Below are 16,117 nucleotides of genomic sequence, written 5' to 3'. Positions count from 1 at the left end.
AAGGGCAGTCTCAACAGACAGCCCAGGCGAGATACCAGCAATCACACCGAACGAAACAGACAGCCCAGGCGAGATACCAGCAATCACACCGAACGAAAAACAGGCACCAAGGCAAACAACTGAACCATAACTAAGATGCTCCATGCGAGAGCGCAGACCACCCGAGACACTGAATCTATAAAGGCAATAAAACCTTGGGGGAGGGTGATGTCATGTATCTCACAATACTGTATATAACTGTATCTTACCATGCTGTACATGACTGTAACTGGATATGACCTGTAACAATAAGCATACCTTACCACCAGGGGTGCACTTGCAGGAGGCACTCCATACCTGTCCCACTGTGGTATATAAAGGGAAGTCTCAGGCAAGTGCAGCACTGGAGAGCTGCAATTAAAGGTGCAGGTCCTGAGTGACCTTGACTTCAGCATGTGTCTCGTGTAAGTCAGTACATTAGAGTCAGGACTTAACAACTTCCTCTCTCACTATGTTTATTTAATCTAATATTTCACACTCCTCCTTCCCGATAGCAATGTCTGCATCGCCCCTTTCTTTTGTGAAAACAGATGTAAAGTATTCATTAAGAACCATAACCACATCTCCCGCTCCACACACAGATTACCCTCATGGTCTCTAATAGGCCCTAAATTTTCTTTAGTTATCCTCTTGCTCTTAATATATTTATAAAACATCTTTGGGTTTTCCTTGCTTTTACTTGCCAATAAATTTCCATGCTCTCTCTTTGCTTTCCTAATATCCTTTTTAATTTCACCCCTGCACTTTCTATACTCCTCTAGAGATTCTGCAGTATTTAGCTCGCGTTATCTGTCATAATCTTCCTTTTTTTTATTCTACCCTGTATGTCCCTCGACATCTAAGAGGCTCTAGATTTGTTAGTCCCACCCTTTTTCTTTAAGGGCACAAATTCGGTCTGAACCCTTTGGATCTCCTTCTTGAATGCCTCCCACTGCTCTGACACTGTTTTATCTTCAAGTAGATGTTTCCAGTCCACGGCTAAATTATCTCTCAGTTTAGCAAAATTGGCTTTCCCCCAATTTAGAACTTTAATTCCTGATCTATCCTTGTCCTTTTCCATAACTATCTCAAATCTGACTGAATTATGGTCACTAGCACCTAAATGCTCTCCCACTGATAGCCCTTCCACCTACCCAGCTTCATCCTCTAAAACTAAATCCAAAACCACTCCCTACCATGTTGGGCTTGCTACATACTGGCTAAAATGGTTCTCCTGAATGCATTTTAGGAATTCTGCACCCTTTATACCATTCACACTAATTTTGTCCCAGTTAATATTAGGAGAGTTGAAATCCCCTACTAATACTGCCCTATAGTTTTTGGACTTCCAGAAATTTGCCTATATATTTGCTCTTCTATCTACCTCTCACTGTTTGGGGGTCTATAGTACACTGCCACCCCTTTTTTGTTGTTCAGTTTGACCCATATGGCCTTGTTTGATGTCCCCTCTAACATATCATCCCTCCTCACAGCTGTCATAGTTTCTTTAATCAATACCGCGACCACCGCTCCTTTTTACCCTTCCCTCTATCCCGTCTGAAAATCCTGTAACAAGGAATATTGAGCTGTCATACCTGCCCCTCGTTGAGCCATGGCTCTGTAATAGCTATAAAATCGTATACCCAATTGTCAATCTGTGCTCTCAACTCATCTGCCTTATTCGGTATACTCCTTTTATTGAAGTATATACCATTTAGTACAGCCAAACTTCCTTGTTAACTACTTTCTAGCCCTTGTTTCCTCTGTCCTTCAAATTCACTTTCTTCATTTTTGCTGGAAACTTCCCTCCCTACTGAACCTATTCTCAGGTTCCCATCTCCCTGCCAGGCTAGTTTAAACCCTCCCCAATAGCACTAGCAAACCCCTCACCCCCCCGCCCGGCAAAGATATTGGTCCCAGCTCTGTTGAGGTGCAACCTGTCCGGCTTGTACAGGTCCCACCTTCCCCAAAAGTGGTCCCAATACCTCAGGAATCTAAAGCCCTCCCTCCTGCACCATCTCTCCAGCCACGCATTTACCTGTTCTATCCTTCTATTTTTGTACTCACCAACTCGTGGCACCGGGAGTAATCCGGAGATTACTATATTTTTTCAATGTGTAGTCACTGTTGTATAGTAATACTAAAAGATGTAATGTGCACTCTAATGGATGGATCACAACTTTTCACTTTGAATTGGGCAAAGGGGAGGTAAAGGAACTGGCTGTGCCATCAAGGCCAGTGGAAGCTTTAAAGTCCTTTTAAAAGATGAATACCGAAGTCTATTGTTAAAAGTTCAGATTTTCAGTATGTCCTTCAAAACAAACTAAGTGGAACTTCCTGCTGGCAGCAACCAGCAATGGTGTATCACGGTTTTCAAAAATTGGTGAATGATAGGAAAAAAGACTTGCATTTATACAGCATGGACTCAAGATGTTCCAAAACGCTTTATAAATTAATATTTTTGAAGTGTAGTCACAGTTGTAATGTAGGAAACATAGGAGCCAATCTATGCACAGCAAGGTCCCACAAACAGCAATTAAATAAATGACCAGATAACCTGTTTTAGGTGTTGGTTTAGGAATAACTGTTGGCCAGAATACCAAGAGAATGGTCCTGCTCTAATTCAAATAGTGCCACAGTATGTTTTGCGCCCACCTGAGGGGGAAGACGGGGCCTCGGATTAACGTCTCATCCAAAAGATGGCACTTCTGACAGTGTAGCACTTTCTCAGTACTGCACTTAAGTGTTAGCCCAGATTTTGTACTCAAGTCTCTGGAGTGGGATTTGAACCCACAGCATTCTGACTCAGAGGCGAGTGCGCTATCACTCAAGGCTGACACGTCAACAGCATAGATAATGCCAGATTTTCACTTCCTGCCCTCTCTGGTACTAGAAGTAAGGAACTATTACAAATCAATTTTTGGAGTGGTGCAGTTGACTGAACTTGCTATTCACACCCCACTTTTTCTCTTCCTATGGTGCTGTAGCTCATGGCAACGATAAGTGGCTCACACCAACTGCTTGGAAGGTTTCTGCCCTCTGCACTTCACTATTGTCAGTTAGAGCCAAAATAAATGCTCAGCATAATTGCTACAATCTGATGGATGGATATTTATAGATTTAAATTTGGGAGATACTGCTGATAATTTGTCAAGGGCATAGTTAACTGCCACCGTACTGTTGTTTGAGATCCATCTCATTACCTCCCCAAAAGCTCATGTCTTCAAGTACTGTAAATCAATTCTCATCAGATTTGAATAGACACATTGCTGAGCTGATTAGGTCACAAACCAGCTGTGTCTAACTATATGCATCTAGTTTATAGGAATTTCCTAATCCTTGTGTATTCATGAAAAAAATCAGAATGGTGGGTGCTGGCAACTAAGTCTGCAAATGTCACATTCCAGGACTCATTCTTCAAAACAGCACAAAGATGATTTCATCAGAAACACAACTACAAAGTTAATTCTGTTTAAATTAAATGTGGCATTTTTTGAATGGATGATGAACAAGGTCAGAGAATGCAGGGTCAGGGGGAAAGTAGCAGAATGGATAACTAGCTGGCTTCAAGACAGAAAGCAGAGAGTAGGGGTAAAAGGTAGCTAGTCACAGCAACAGAGGGCCCAAGTTTCGGCCTCAGTTGCTCCTGATATTTTGGAGCAAATGGCGTAGAACGGAGTATCTTCGAAATTCAAATTATCGGCATTTAGTTTGCTCCAGTTCTAGTCAGTTAGAACAGTTTCACTTCGTGTCGGGAGCGGGGGGAGGGAGGTCAGGTTGGGTCGGGTCCGGTCCGGGGGGGGTGGGGGGTATGGGGGAAAGAGGGGAAGCGGGAGTCGGGTCGGTGTCAGGGGCGGGGGAAGCGGGAGTCGAGTCAGGTCGGGAGGGAAGCGGGAGTCGAGTCGGGTCGGGAGGAAGCAGGAGCTGGGCGTGGGAGACAGCCTCATGCACGCAGCCCCAGTGAGGCCAATCGGCCAGGGCTAAGGGCTGCGTGCTTCGGGCCCCTCCCACACAGTTTTGGGCGCCTGGAGCTACTGCACATGCACGCCCACTGTAGCGCGCATGTGCAGAGGTCCCGGCACTGTTTTCAGCGCAGGGACCTAGCTCCGCCCCCTATAGCTCGTGCTGCGCTGCGCTGCGCCCGGCTCCAGAGGACCAGCAGGGAGCCGGAGAATCTGTAAGTTTTTTTTTGCCGCACTTTGTGGCACGAAAAACGGGCGTCCAGGTCGGGGCTGCGCCGTTCTAGGCGCGGCCCGAAACTTGGGCCCAAAAGGTGGTCAGTGGTGTTCGACAAGGATCAGTGCTGGGACCACTGTTGTTCACAATTTATATTGATAATTTAGACTTTGGAATCAAAAACACAATTTTAAAATTTGTGCGGGGGTGGATAGTCAATACTGAGGAGGACTGCAACAAATTACAGGAGGACATTAATAAACTTGCAGAATGGGCATATAATTGGCAAATCAAATTCAACACAGATAAATATGAGCTATTACATTTTGGTAAGAGTATAGGGAGGTCATGAGTTTAGGTGCGGTAGAAGAACAAAGCGATCTCGGAGTACAAATACACAAATCACTAAAAGTTGCGACACAGGTTAGCAAGGCCATTAACATAGCAAACTAAGCACCAGGGTTTTTATATAGCGATATAGAATTGAAAAGTAGTGAGGTTATATTAAAACAGCATAATAAGATCATAAGAACATAAGAAATAGGAGCAGGAGTAGGCCATTTGGCCACTCGAGCCTGCTCCGCCATTTAATAAGATCATGGCTGATCTGATCTTAGCCTAAACTCCACTTCCCTGCCCGCTCCCCATAACCCTTGACTCCCTTATCATTCAAAAATCTTTCTATCTCCACCTTAAATATATTCAATGACCCAGCCTCCACAGCTCTCTGGGGAAGAGAATTCGAAAGATTCACGACCCTCAGAGAAGATTTCTGTTTTAATTGGGTGACCTCTTATTCTGAAATTATGGTCCCTAGTTCTAGATTCCCCCACGAGGAGAAACATACTCTCTGCATCTACCCATTCAAGCCCCTTCAAAATCTTATACGTTTCAATAAGATCCCCTCTCTTTCTTCTAAACTCCAATGAGTTTAGGCCCAACCTGTTCAACCTTTCTTCATAAGACAAACCCTTCATCTCAGGAATCAACCTTGTGAACCTTCTCTGAACTGCCTCCAATGCAAATATATCCCTCCTTAAATAAGGATACCAAAATTGTACACAGTATCCGAGGTGTGGTCTCACCATTGCCCTGTACAGTTGTAGCAGGACTTCCCTACTTTTATACTCTATCCCCCTTACAATAAAGGCCGTCCTTGTTACTTGATGTACCTGCATGTTAACTTTTTGTGTTTCATGTACAAGGTCCCCCAGGTCCCGCAGTACCTCAGCATTTTGTAATCTCTCCCCATTTAAATAATAATTTGCTCTATTATGTTTCTGACCAAAGTGTATAACCTCACATTTCCCCACATTATATTCCATCTGCCAGATTTTTGCCCACTCACTTAGCCTATCTATACCCCTTTGCAGATTCTTTGTGTCCCCTAGACAATTTGCTTTCCTACCTATTTTTGTATCACCAGAGAATTTGGCTACATTACACTCGGTCCCTTCATCCAGATCATTGATATAGATTGTAAATAGTTGAGGCCCCAGCACCAATCCCAGTGGCACCCCACTAGTTACAGTTTGCCAACCTGAAAATGACCCACTTATCCCGACTCTCTGTTTTCTGTTAGTTAGCCAATCCTCTATCCATGCTAAGATATTACCCCCAACCCCGTGAACTTTTATCTTGTGCTGTAACCTTTCATGTGGCGCCTGATTGAATGCCTTCTGGAAATCCAAATACACATCTACAGGTTCCCCTTTATCGACCCTGCTTGTTACATCCTCAAAACACTCCAGAAAATGTGTCAAACAGGATTTCCCTTTCATAAAACCATGCTGCCTCTGTTTTACTGTATTATGATTTCTAAATGTCTTGCTACCACTTCCTTAATAATAGATTCCAGCATTTTCCAAATGACAGATGTTAGGCTAACTGGACTATACTTTCCTGTCTCCCTCCTTTCTTAAATAGGGGCATTATATTTGCGGTTTTCCAGTCCGCTGGGACCTCTACAGAATCCAGGGAATTTTGGTAGATTATAACCAATGCATCCACTATCTCTGCAGCCAATTCTTTTAAGATCCTAGGATGCAGGCCATCAGGTCCAGGGGACTTGTCGACCTTTGGGCCCATTAGTTTGACTAGTACTTTTTCTCTAGTGATAGTGATTATTTTAAGCTCCCCCCTCCCAATAGCACCTTGATTTTCAATTAATGGGATGCTTTTAGTGTTTTCTACCATGAAAACTGATACAAAATATTTGTTCAAAGTCTCTTCCATTTCCCTGTTTCCTATTATTAATTTCCAAGTTTCATCCTCTAAGGGACCAACATTTACTTTAACTACTCTCTTCCTTTTTATATACTTATAGAAGCTCTTACTGTCTGTTTTTATATGTCTTGCTAATTTACTCTCGTAAGCTATTTTCTCTCTCTTAATTATATTTTTAGTTTCCTTTGCTGATTTCTACAAATTTCCCAATCCTTTGGCCTTCCTCTATTCTTTACAACATTGTATGCCTTTATTTTCAATTTGATACCATCCTTTACTTTCTTAGATAACCATGGATGGTTCAGCACCCTCACCCTCACTATTAAGTTTAAAGCCCTATCTACAGCCCTACTTAATCGATCCGCCAGAACACTGGTCCCAGCCTGGTTCAAATGAAGACCGTCCCAACAGAACCCTCTTACCCCAGTATTGGTGCCAGTGCCCTAAGAACCAAAACCAATTTCTCCCACACCAATCTTTGAATCATCTCTCTAATCTGATTTACTCTATGCAAATTTGCTCGTTGCTCAGTTAGCAATCCAGAGATTATTACCTTTGTGGTTCTGCTTTTTAATTTAACCCCTCGCTGCTATTACTCCCTCAGCAGAACCTCTTTCTTTGTCCTACCTACATCGTTGGTACCTACGTGGACCAAGACAACTGAATTTTTCCCCTCCCATTCCAAGTTCCTCTCCAGCCCAGAGGAGATGTCCTTAACCCTGGCACCGGGCAGGATACTCAGCCTTCTATATTAATGATTTGGATGAAGGGACCAAATGTAATGTTGCCAAATTTACTGATGATGCAAAGATGGGTGGGAAAGCAAATAGGTGAGGATACAAAAAATCTGCAAAGGGATACAGACAGGCTAAGTGAGTGGACAAAAAATTGGCAGATGGAGTATAATGGGGGAAAATGTGAGGTTATCCACTTTGGCAGAAATAATACAAAAAGCAAATTATAATTTAAATGGAGAACAATTGCGAAGTGCTGCAGTACAGAGAGACCTGTGGACGCTTACTCTAAACGGATTGAATGTATAATGATGTCATCATGTACGTCCACTGCCACCACTGAAAGCCTCCGGGCCATGTTCGCCCGACGTTCTTGTTAGTGACAATGGACCATGTTTCATCAACTCAGAATTCAACGAGTTCATGATCCGCAATGGCATCAAGGATGTCAGGTCTGCCCTGGTTATGCCCGCATTCAATGGTCAAGCGGAACGGGCAGTCCAAACGATCAAGCAGAGCTTGAAATGTGTGATGGACGGTTCCCTGTAGACCCGGTTACCTTAGGTTCTGCTCAGCTATTGGACGTGACTCCACTCATTTACCGGGGTTCCCCCTGCAGAATTGTTAATGAAGAGAGCACTCAAAACCAGGCTCTCCTTAGTCCACCCAGATCTCAGTGATCATGTAGAAACCCGGCGTCACCGGCATAACATGTACCACGATTACGCGGCTGTATTGAGTGACATTGAGGTTAATGACCCGGTGTTTGTTCTTAATTACGGACATGGTCCCAAATGGGTTGCTGACACTGTTTTAGCCGAGGGGAATAGAGTGTTTGTTGTCAAACTTCTGAATGGACAAACGTGCAGAAAGCATTTGGATCAGACCAAACTGCAATTCACTGACAACCAAGAACAGTTTGAAGAGGACATTACCATCATTGATCCATCAACACACACCCAACCAGCAATCAACCTCGCTGTCAACCATGAGGTTGAACCCACCATGCCCGACAGTCCGATCAGACCAGCCGCGCGGCAGTGCAGCAATGATCCGACCAACTCACCCATGCCAGGACTTCAACTCAGGCGATCAACCCGGGAACGTAGAGCCCCAGATCGCCTCAACTTGTAAATAACTTGTATCTAAGACTTTTGGGGGGGAAGTGATGTTATGTGTGTAAACCTTACTAGTGTGTAAAACTTTCCACCAGGGGGCACACCTGTTGGAGACCCAAGAGTCACCTGCACACCCCGAGCAAGCAGGTATAAAAGGCAGTCTACCATGATGCTTCCTCACTCTGGAGTTACATTAAAGAGACCAAGGTCACAACAGTTTGAGCTTACAGTATACAGTCTTGTCGAGTTATTCTGAACATAACATTTATGTTCTTTGGGACTCATGCTCTCGGCTGCAGAGAACAGTATCTCTCCCCCTAACTATACTGTCCCCTACCACTACAACATTTCTTTTTACTCCCCCAACATGAATGGCCCCCTGAACCACGGTGCTGTGGTCAGTTTGCTCATCCTCCCTGCAGTCCCTGCCCTCGTCCACACAGGGAACTAGAGCCTCAAATCTGTTGGACAAGATAAAGGGATGAGGCTCCTCAGTCACTACATTCTGGATCCCCACTCGTAGTCACACCATCCTGTCCCTGACCATGGACCAAATTTGAATTATTTAACTTATGGTGTGCAACTCTCTGCTGGAACACCACGTCCAGGTAACTCTCCCCCTCCCTGATGTTTTGAAGTGCCTAAAGCGCAGACTCCAGCTCATCAACTTGGAGCCGAAGTTCCTTGAGCAACCAACACTGAACCTTGGTTAGACCACACTGTGTACTGTTCTGATTACCATATTATAAAAAGGATATAGAGGCACTGGAGAGGGGGCAGAAAAGATTTACAAAAATGATACCAGAAATGCGAGGGTATACATATCAGGAAAGGATGAACAGGCTGGGTCTCTTTTCTCTTGAAATAAGGCAGCTGATGGGTGAGCTCAGAGAGATTTTTAAAATTATAGAGTGGATACAGAGCAAATATTTCCACTTGTGGGGAAGAGCATAATTAGCGGCCATCAATATAAGATAATCACCAAGAAATCTGATAGGGAATTCAGAAGAAACTTCTTTACCCAAAGAGTGGTGAGAATGTGGAACTCGCTACCACAGGGAGTGATTGCAGCGAATAGTATAGAGGCATTTAAAGGGAGGCTAGACAAGCATATGAGGGAGAAGGGAATAGAGGGTTATGCTGATAGATTTAGATGAGGAAAGACCAGGAGGAAGCTCGAGTGCTGCATAAACGGCAGCATGGATTGGTTGGGTCGAATGGCCTGTTGCTATGCCATATATCCTATGTAATCCAAGTGATATCCCAAAATATTCAATTGCCATTTCATTATTTGAACGAGATTATGTAGAATTCAGCATCTGGTTTAAAATGGTTGTATATTTTTTTTCTGGAAGACTAGGCGCTCTTTTTAGAGGATAAAGGGGATACAGATTGGAGGCTAATCTCATTGAGAAGGATATTAGTTCTCTCAATCAGCCAATGGTCACTGTTATTGAAACTGAAGAAGGGATACTGGTAGAAGTACATTTGAGATTGGGCTAACCCATCTAGTTGGTACAACGAAGAAGAAATTTTATCCAATCTGGCAGTCACTGGTGCTGACACCTCAAACACCACAGTTCACTTAATTTTTGTAAAGGCATGAAATTAAAAAAAAACACTTGAATAGTATTTCAGCACTGATTAATTTAGGACTTGACTGCTTTACTACTGAGTAATCTTGATGTTAAGTGAAACTAAAGAACAAAACAACTGGATTTACAATGTCTAATAAAGTGATGAGACAAATGTCTGCTACATCCATTCCTCATAGGAACATATTAGGGAAGAATGCATTCTTAGGACCACTGAAAATTTGCATTAGAACTTAACAAATTCTGTGACATGCTGCAATAAATCAAAAGAGTTCGCAATGCACTCATCCTAAGTTTTGTTAGATGAACGGGTTTCTATTTTCAGGAATAAGTTTATTCCACTGAAGTTTACAAAATAACATAAGAAATAGGAGTAGGAGTAGGCCATTTGGCCCCTCGAGCCTACTCCGCCATTCAATAAGATCATGGCTGATCTGATCTTGCGCTCAGCTCCACTTCCCTGTCCACTCCCCATAACCCTTCATTCCCTTATTGCTCAAAAATCTGTCTATCTCCACCTTACATATATTCAATGACCCAGCCTCCACAGCTCTCTGGGGCAGAGAATTCCATAGATTTACAACCCTCAGAAGAAATTTCTCCTCAGCTTTAAATGGACAGCTCTTATTCTGAGACTATGCCCCCTGGTTTTAGTTTCCCCTATCTGGAAATATCCTCTCTGCATCCAATTTGTCGAGCCCTCTCATTATCTTTTTGGTTTCGATACGATCACCTCTTTTCATTCATTTACAGTTGGAATTGTACCCTATGCTGCCTGACATTGGCAAAAATTACACTATTGTCTGTATGGACTGGTTTGACTAGGTAAAAAAAAATGATTCTTAAGGTACGCAAATCTACATTAGTGTCACAATTCCAGGGGGTTTTCTGTGGCAGCAGAATTAGATGTCATTGGCTGCGGGTTGGTTACACAAAATAAAACATAGTATTTCACTGAAGTCACTCTTGCATTTATCAGCCTTTGTAAGATTGGCTAATACAAATACAATTGTTGAACCAAACCATTAGCAGTTTCGATCCATGCGTTTAATGAAAATCATAGTAATTACCCAATAACTTTAAATTTGTTTCCAGACGTAGTGCTGTCTCCAGAATCAATGGTTCTCTGCGGTCAATACTGGTCTCTGCTTCATGCCTTAAACTAGCCCACGTTTTGTATTCACCATCACTCAAGACCTGAACAAAATTAAAAACACACAAAATACAATTAGAATCAGAATATTGAATATGTATCTAATATCTAACATCATCATAGGCAGTCCCTCGGAATCAAGGAAGACTTGCTTCCACTCTTTGAATGAGTCCTGGTGGCTGAACAGTCCAACACGAGAGCCACAGTCCCTGCCACAGGTGGGACAGGCAATTGTTGAGGGTAAGGGTGGGTGGGACAGGTTTGCCGCCATTCTTTCCGCTGCCTGCGCTTGTTTTCTGCGTGCACTCGGCGATGAGACTCGAGGCGGACAGCACCCTCCCGGATGCACTTCCTCCACTTAGGCCAGGGACTCCCAGGTGTCAATGGATATGTTGCACTTTATCAGGGAGGCTTTGAGGGTGTCCTTGTAATGATTCCTCTGTCCACGTTTGGCTCATTTGCCATGAAGGAGTTCCGAGTAGAGCGCTTGCTTTGGGAGTCTCGAGTCGGGCATGCGGACAATGTGGCCTGCCCAGCGGAGCTGATCAAGTGTGGTTAGTGCTTCAATGCTGGGGATGTTGGCCTGGTCGAAGACACTAATGTCGGTGCATCTGTCCTCCCAGGGGATTTGTAGGATCTTGCAGAGGCATTCTTGGTGGTATTTCTCCAGTTACTTGACATATCTACTGCACATGGTCCATTTCTCTGAGCCACACAGGAGGGCGGGGATTACTACGGCCCTGTAGACCATGAGCTTGGTGGTAGATTTGAGGGCCTGGTCTTCGAACACTCTTTTCCTCTCACACAACAGAGCATAAATATCAACTAGAACTTAAAAGTCTCATTAATATTTTAAATATTTCTTGCTATTTGAGAGCGATTCCTGAGAGTTAGTGGACACTGCATGCTACTCATGTCTGGCAGTGTTACACCACATAGCACTATGTAACTTCCTTTTTTTTCAAAAATATTACCTATGCATCACACAGCATTCAAGCACCTGGAAACTTTTCAACTTAGTTTTTAAAAAGAAAGTGAAGAGAAATGCATTTCAGCAAAACTAGAAGCTAACTCATCCAAATCAAAATACTGCGGATGCTAGAATCTGAAATAAAAACAGAAAATGCTGGAAATACTCAGGTCAGGCAACTTTTTTTACTGCAACGTCTCTTCCAAGAATGCCCACCTTGGCCAAGTTCAGCTACATCTCTAACTTTTTTCCAATTGTGATGAAAGGCCATTAACCTGAAACACTAACTTTGTTTCTCTCTCCACATATGCTGCCTGACCTTCTGAGTATTTCCAGCATTTTCTATTTTTTTTTCATTCTAATCAGACCAGTGGACAGTTTTTACCAACATATTTCCACGTAATCTGGATCCTCACAGTACTGAATTTCTAAAGGCCAGTGCGAGATTTCCTTCGCCATTCCTCCCAGTGCACCGCCTATTATTCTTAAGATAATTACCCTTGCTCACCTACAGAAATACAATCACCATCAGATGTGTCTCACACACACGCACAGGCATCCTGGACAGTTCTGAGGCATATGACACGCCACAGCTGCGTTATGTGAAATGTGTGGTTGGAAACAAAATCAGTTCAGCCAGAAAAAAGCTCACTGGTCAACTAAAGGGAAACAACTAAAAGCTTTTTAGGGGCGGATTTTCCAGTCATTAGTGCTTTATTTTTTGCCCTGGAGGGGCGGCGATGGAGAAGGTGAGCTCTTACATAAAAACATAATAAATAGGAGCAGGAGTAGGCCATTTGGCCACTCGAGCCTGCTCCGCCATTCAATAAGATCATGGCTGATCTGATCATAGACTCAGCTCCACTTCCCTGCCCACTCCCCATAACCTTCAACTCCCTAATCTTTCAAAAATCTGTCTATCTCCACCTTAAATAAACTCAATATTCCAGCCTCCACAACTCTCTGACGTAGCAAATTCCAAAGATTCACGACCCTCAGAGAAAATAAATTCCTCCGCATTTCCATTTTAAATGGGCAACCCCTTATTCTAAAACTATGCTCCCTAGTTCTAGATTCCCCCATGAGGGGGAACATCCTCTCTGCATCCAACCAGTCAAGCCCCCTCAGAATCTTATATGTTTCAATACGATCACCTCGAAGTCTTCTAAACTCCAATCAGTATAGGCCCAACCTGCTCAACCTTTCTCATATGACAAGCCTTTCATCTCAGGAATGAACCTTGTGAACCTTCTCTGAACTGCCTCCAATGCAAATATATCCATCCTTAGATAAGGAGATAAAAATTGTATACAGTACTCCAGGTATGGTCTTACCAATAGCCTGTACAGTTGTAGCAGGACTTCGCTACCTTTTTACTCTATCCCCCCCCGCAATAAAGGGCAATATTCCATTTGCCTTCCTAATTACTTGTTGTGCCTGCATACTCATTTTTTGTGTTTCATGTACAAGGATCCCCAGATCCCTCTGGACTGCAGCATTTTGTAATCTCTCCCCATTTAAATAATGATTTGCTTTTTTATTTTTCCAACCAAAGTGGATAACCTCACTTTTTCCCACATTATACACCATCTGCCAAATTTCTGCCCACTCACTGAGTCTATCTATATCTCTTTTTAGATTCTTTGTCTCCTCCTGACAATTTGCTTTCCCACCTATCTTTGTATCATCAGCAGATTTGGTTACATTGCACTTGGTCCCTTCATCCAAGTCATTAATATATATTGTAAATAGTTGAGGCCCCAGCAGTGATCCCAGTGGCAGCCCACCAGCTATAATTTGCCAACCTGAAAATTACCTATTTATCACGACTCTCTGCTTTCTGTTAGTAAGCCAATCCTCTATCCATCGTAATATATTACCCCCAAGCCTTTGAGCTCTTATCTTGTGCAGTAACCTTTTATACAGCACCTTATCGAATGTCTTCTGGAAATCCAAATACACGACATCTACTGGTTCCCCTCTTTCCACCCTGCTCGTTACATCCTCAAAGAACTCCAGCAAATTTGTCAAACATGATTTCCCTTTCATAAAGCCATGCTAACTCTGCTTGACTACATTATGATTTTTGAAATGTCCTGCTACTACTTCCTTAATGATGGAATCCAGCATTTTCCCAATGACAGATGTTAGGCTAACTGCTCTATAATTTCCTGCTTTCTGTCTCTCTCCTTTCTTAAATAGGGGTGTTGCATTTGCGGTTTTCCGGTCCAATAGGGCCTCTCCAGAATCCAGGTAATTTTGGTAGATTACAACCAATGCATCCACTGTCTCTGCAGTCACCTCTTAAGATCCTAGGATGCGGGCCATCAGGTCGAGGGGACTTGTCCACTTTAGTCCCATTAGTTTGCCTAGTACTTTCGCTCTAGTGACAGTGATAGTGATTGTTTTAAGTTCCTCCCCCGCCTCCCTATAGCCCCTTGATTAACAATTATTGGGATGCTATTTGTGTCTTCTACTGTGAAGACCGATACAAAATATTTGTTCAAAAGTCTCTGCTATTTCCCTGTTTCCCCTTATTAATTCTCCAGTCTTATCCTCTCAGGGACCAACATTTACTTTAGATATTCTCTTACTTTTTCTATACCTGTAAAAGCTCGGTTTTTATAGTTCTTACTAGTTTACTCTCATAAGCTATCTTCTCTCTCTTTATTGTTTTTTTTGGTTGTCCTTTGCTAGCTTCTAAAAATTTCCCAAACCTCTGACCTACCACTATTCTTCGCAACATTGTATGCTTTTGTTTTCATCTTTAACTTCCTTAGTTAGCCATGGATTGTTCATCCTTCCCTTAGAGTCTTTCTTTTTCACTGGAATATATCTTTGCTGAGCGTGATGAAATATTCTCTTTTGGGTGGGCGGTCAGTCTCCAGCAGCCTGCAGGGGTTTTCGGGGCGGGTTTTACGGCGGCGTGGAAGAGCACCACCCGGGAGAGCTACGCCGGTGTACAACGCCCCTGGGTGCGACACCAGCCTGTTTTTCTGAGTCCCGCCTGTAAATATGGGTGGTCTGACCTGTAGTGGCTGCAGAGAGGTCAGTAATGCCAACCTCAGGTAATTGTGATTGTTTTTTTCGATTAATTTGTTTAGCAATTTACGTTGTGGTGGCATGGGCTATGGTTTTGTGTGTTTTTATCAGGTTCTGTTTTTCTCCCCAGGCCTCTCGGAGTGCACCTGGGCCGACTCTTATCTCATGCTCTGCCAGCCTAACACCCTAAGAGAGGGGTACAATGCCTCCCTTAGCGCTGCGCCCCAGACTCAGGGCCCAGCTGGCCAATTTTGATGACTGATGTGCAAACTGTGCCCCGGAGCAAACTTTACCACACTACCGCCATTACCTGAAATCATCAAACCGAAAATCTAGCCCAAAAAACTAAATCAATTATCGTCTTTAGTATCTCAAGTTAAAAGTCATTTTAATTTGTCGAATAGAAGAAACACAAAAATTTATATGACATGATTTCTTCCTTTCATTGGAATTTCTCTTTTGTTGAACGCTCATGCCATGCTCAGTTTTGGTTCTACAAAACTGCCAGTTTGTGCTATTTCTTCCAAATAACCGTGCTGCATGTGTGATCTTACTAAGTGTCAGCAAAGTATTCTACACGGGAAACATCAAAACTGACCCAATGTTGCCATCAACAGTCAGTGACCCACCTTCCTCTTCCAGCAGGGGCACTGGACAGTGCTCAGGAGTGCAAACCCTGGCTCAATCTTTTTCCACACCTAGTTTCACACTGCACCATTTATATAATGTCTACTGCCAGTCAAGCAGAGATTGCCTAAATCTGTGTGTGCAATTGCCAATTCCGGCACAAATTGCACCCATTTTCAAAAGTGTTTTTCTTCCGCCTTCCCCCACCCCACCAGGGTTTCCTCTCAAACTCATTTGCATATTGCCGAACACAAAATCTGCCATGAACCAGCACATTTGGGCAGTGCTTTAAAACACTTTATTGCTTTAAAAAATATTCCTCGACATATTTACCAAACTTGGTAAAGTTTGATTGACATAACTGAAAATTGGTTTGTCACAAAAAATAAACATTTTTATTCAGTGTCCACCACCTGTAAGTAACCCGATTTAAAATTACTGAAAAGGACATGAAAAAA

General features: G+C 43.1%; 1 protein-coding gene across 1 annotated transcript in view; it reads right to left on the bottom strand.

Annotated features, from left to right (window-relative positions):
- The window catches only part of atp10b (ATPase phospholipid transporting 10B), a 229,701-nt gene that overhangs the window by 57,840 nt on the left and 155,744 nt on the right, over positions 1 to 16,117 (bottom strand). Inside the window, exon 13 of the mRNA XM_070877209.1 lies at positions 10,938 to 11,064. Coding sequence (XP_070733310.1) covers positions 10,938 to 11,064 — 127 coding nt within the window. The remainder of the gene's footprint in view (positions 1 to 10,937; positions 11,065 to 16,117) is intronic.

Source organism: Pristiophorus japonicus, chromosome 4 (assembly GCF_044704955.1).
Source record: "Pristiophorus japonicus isolate sPriJap1 chromosome 4, sPriJap1.hap1, whole genome shotgun sequence".
Lineage (NCBI taxonomy): Eukaryota > Metazoa > Chordata > Chondrichthyes > Pristiophoridae > Pristiophorus > Pristiophorus japonicus.
This window is presented reverse-complemented; position numbering and strand designations above follow the sequence as displayed.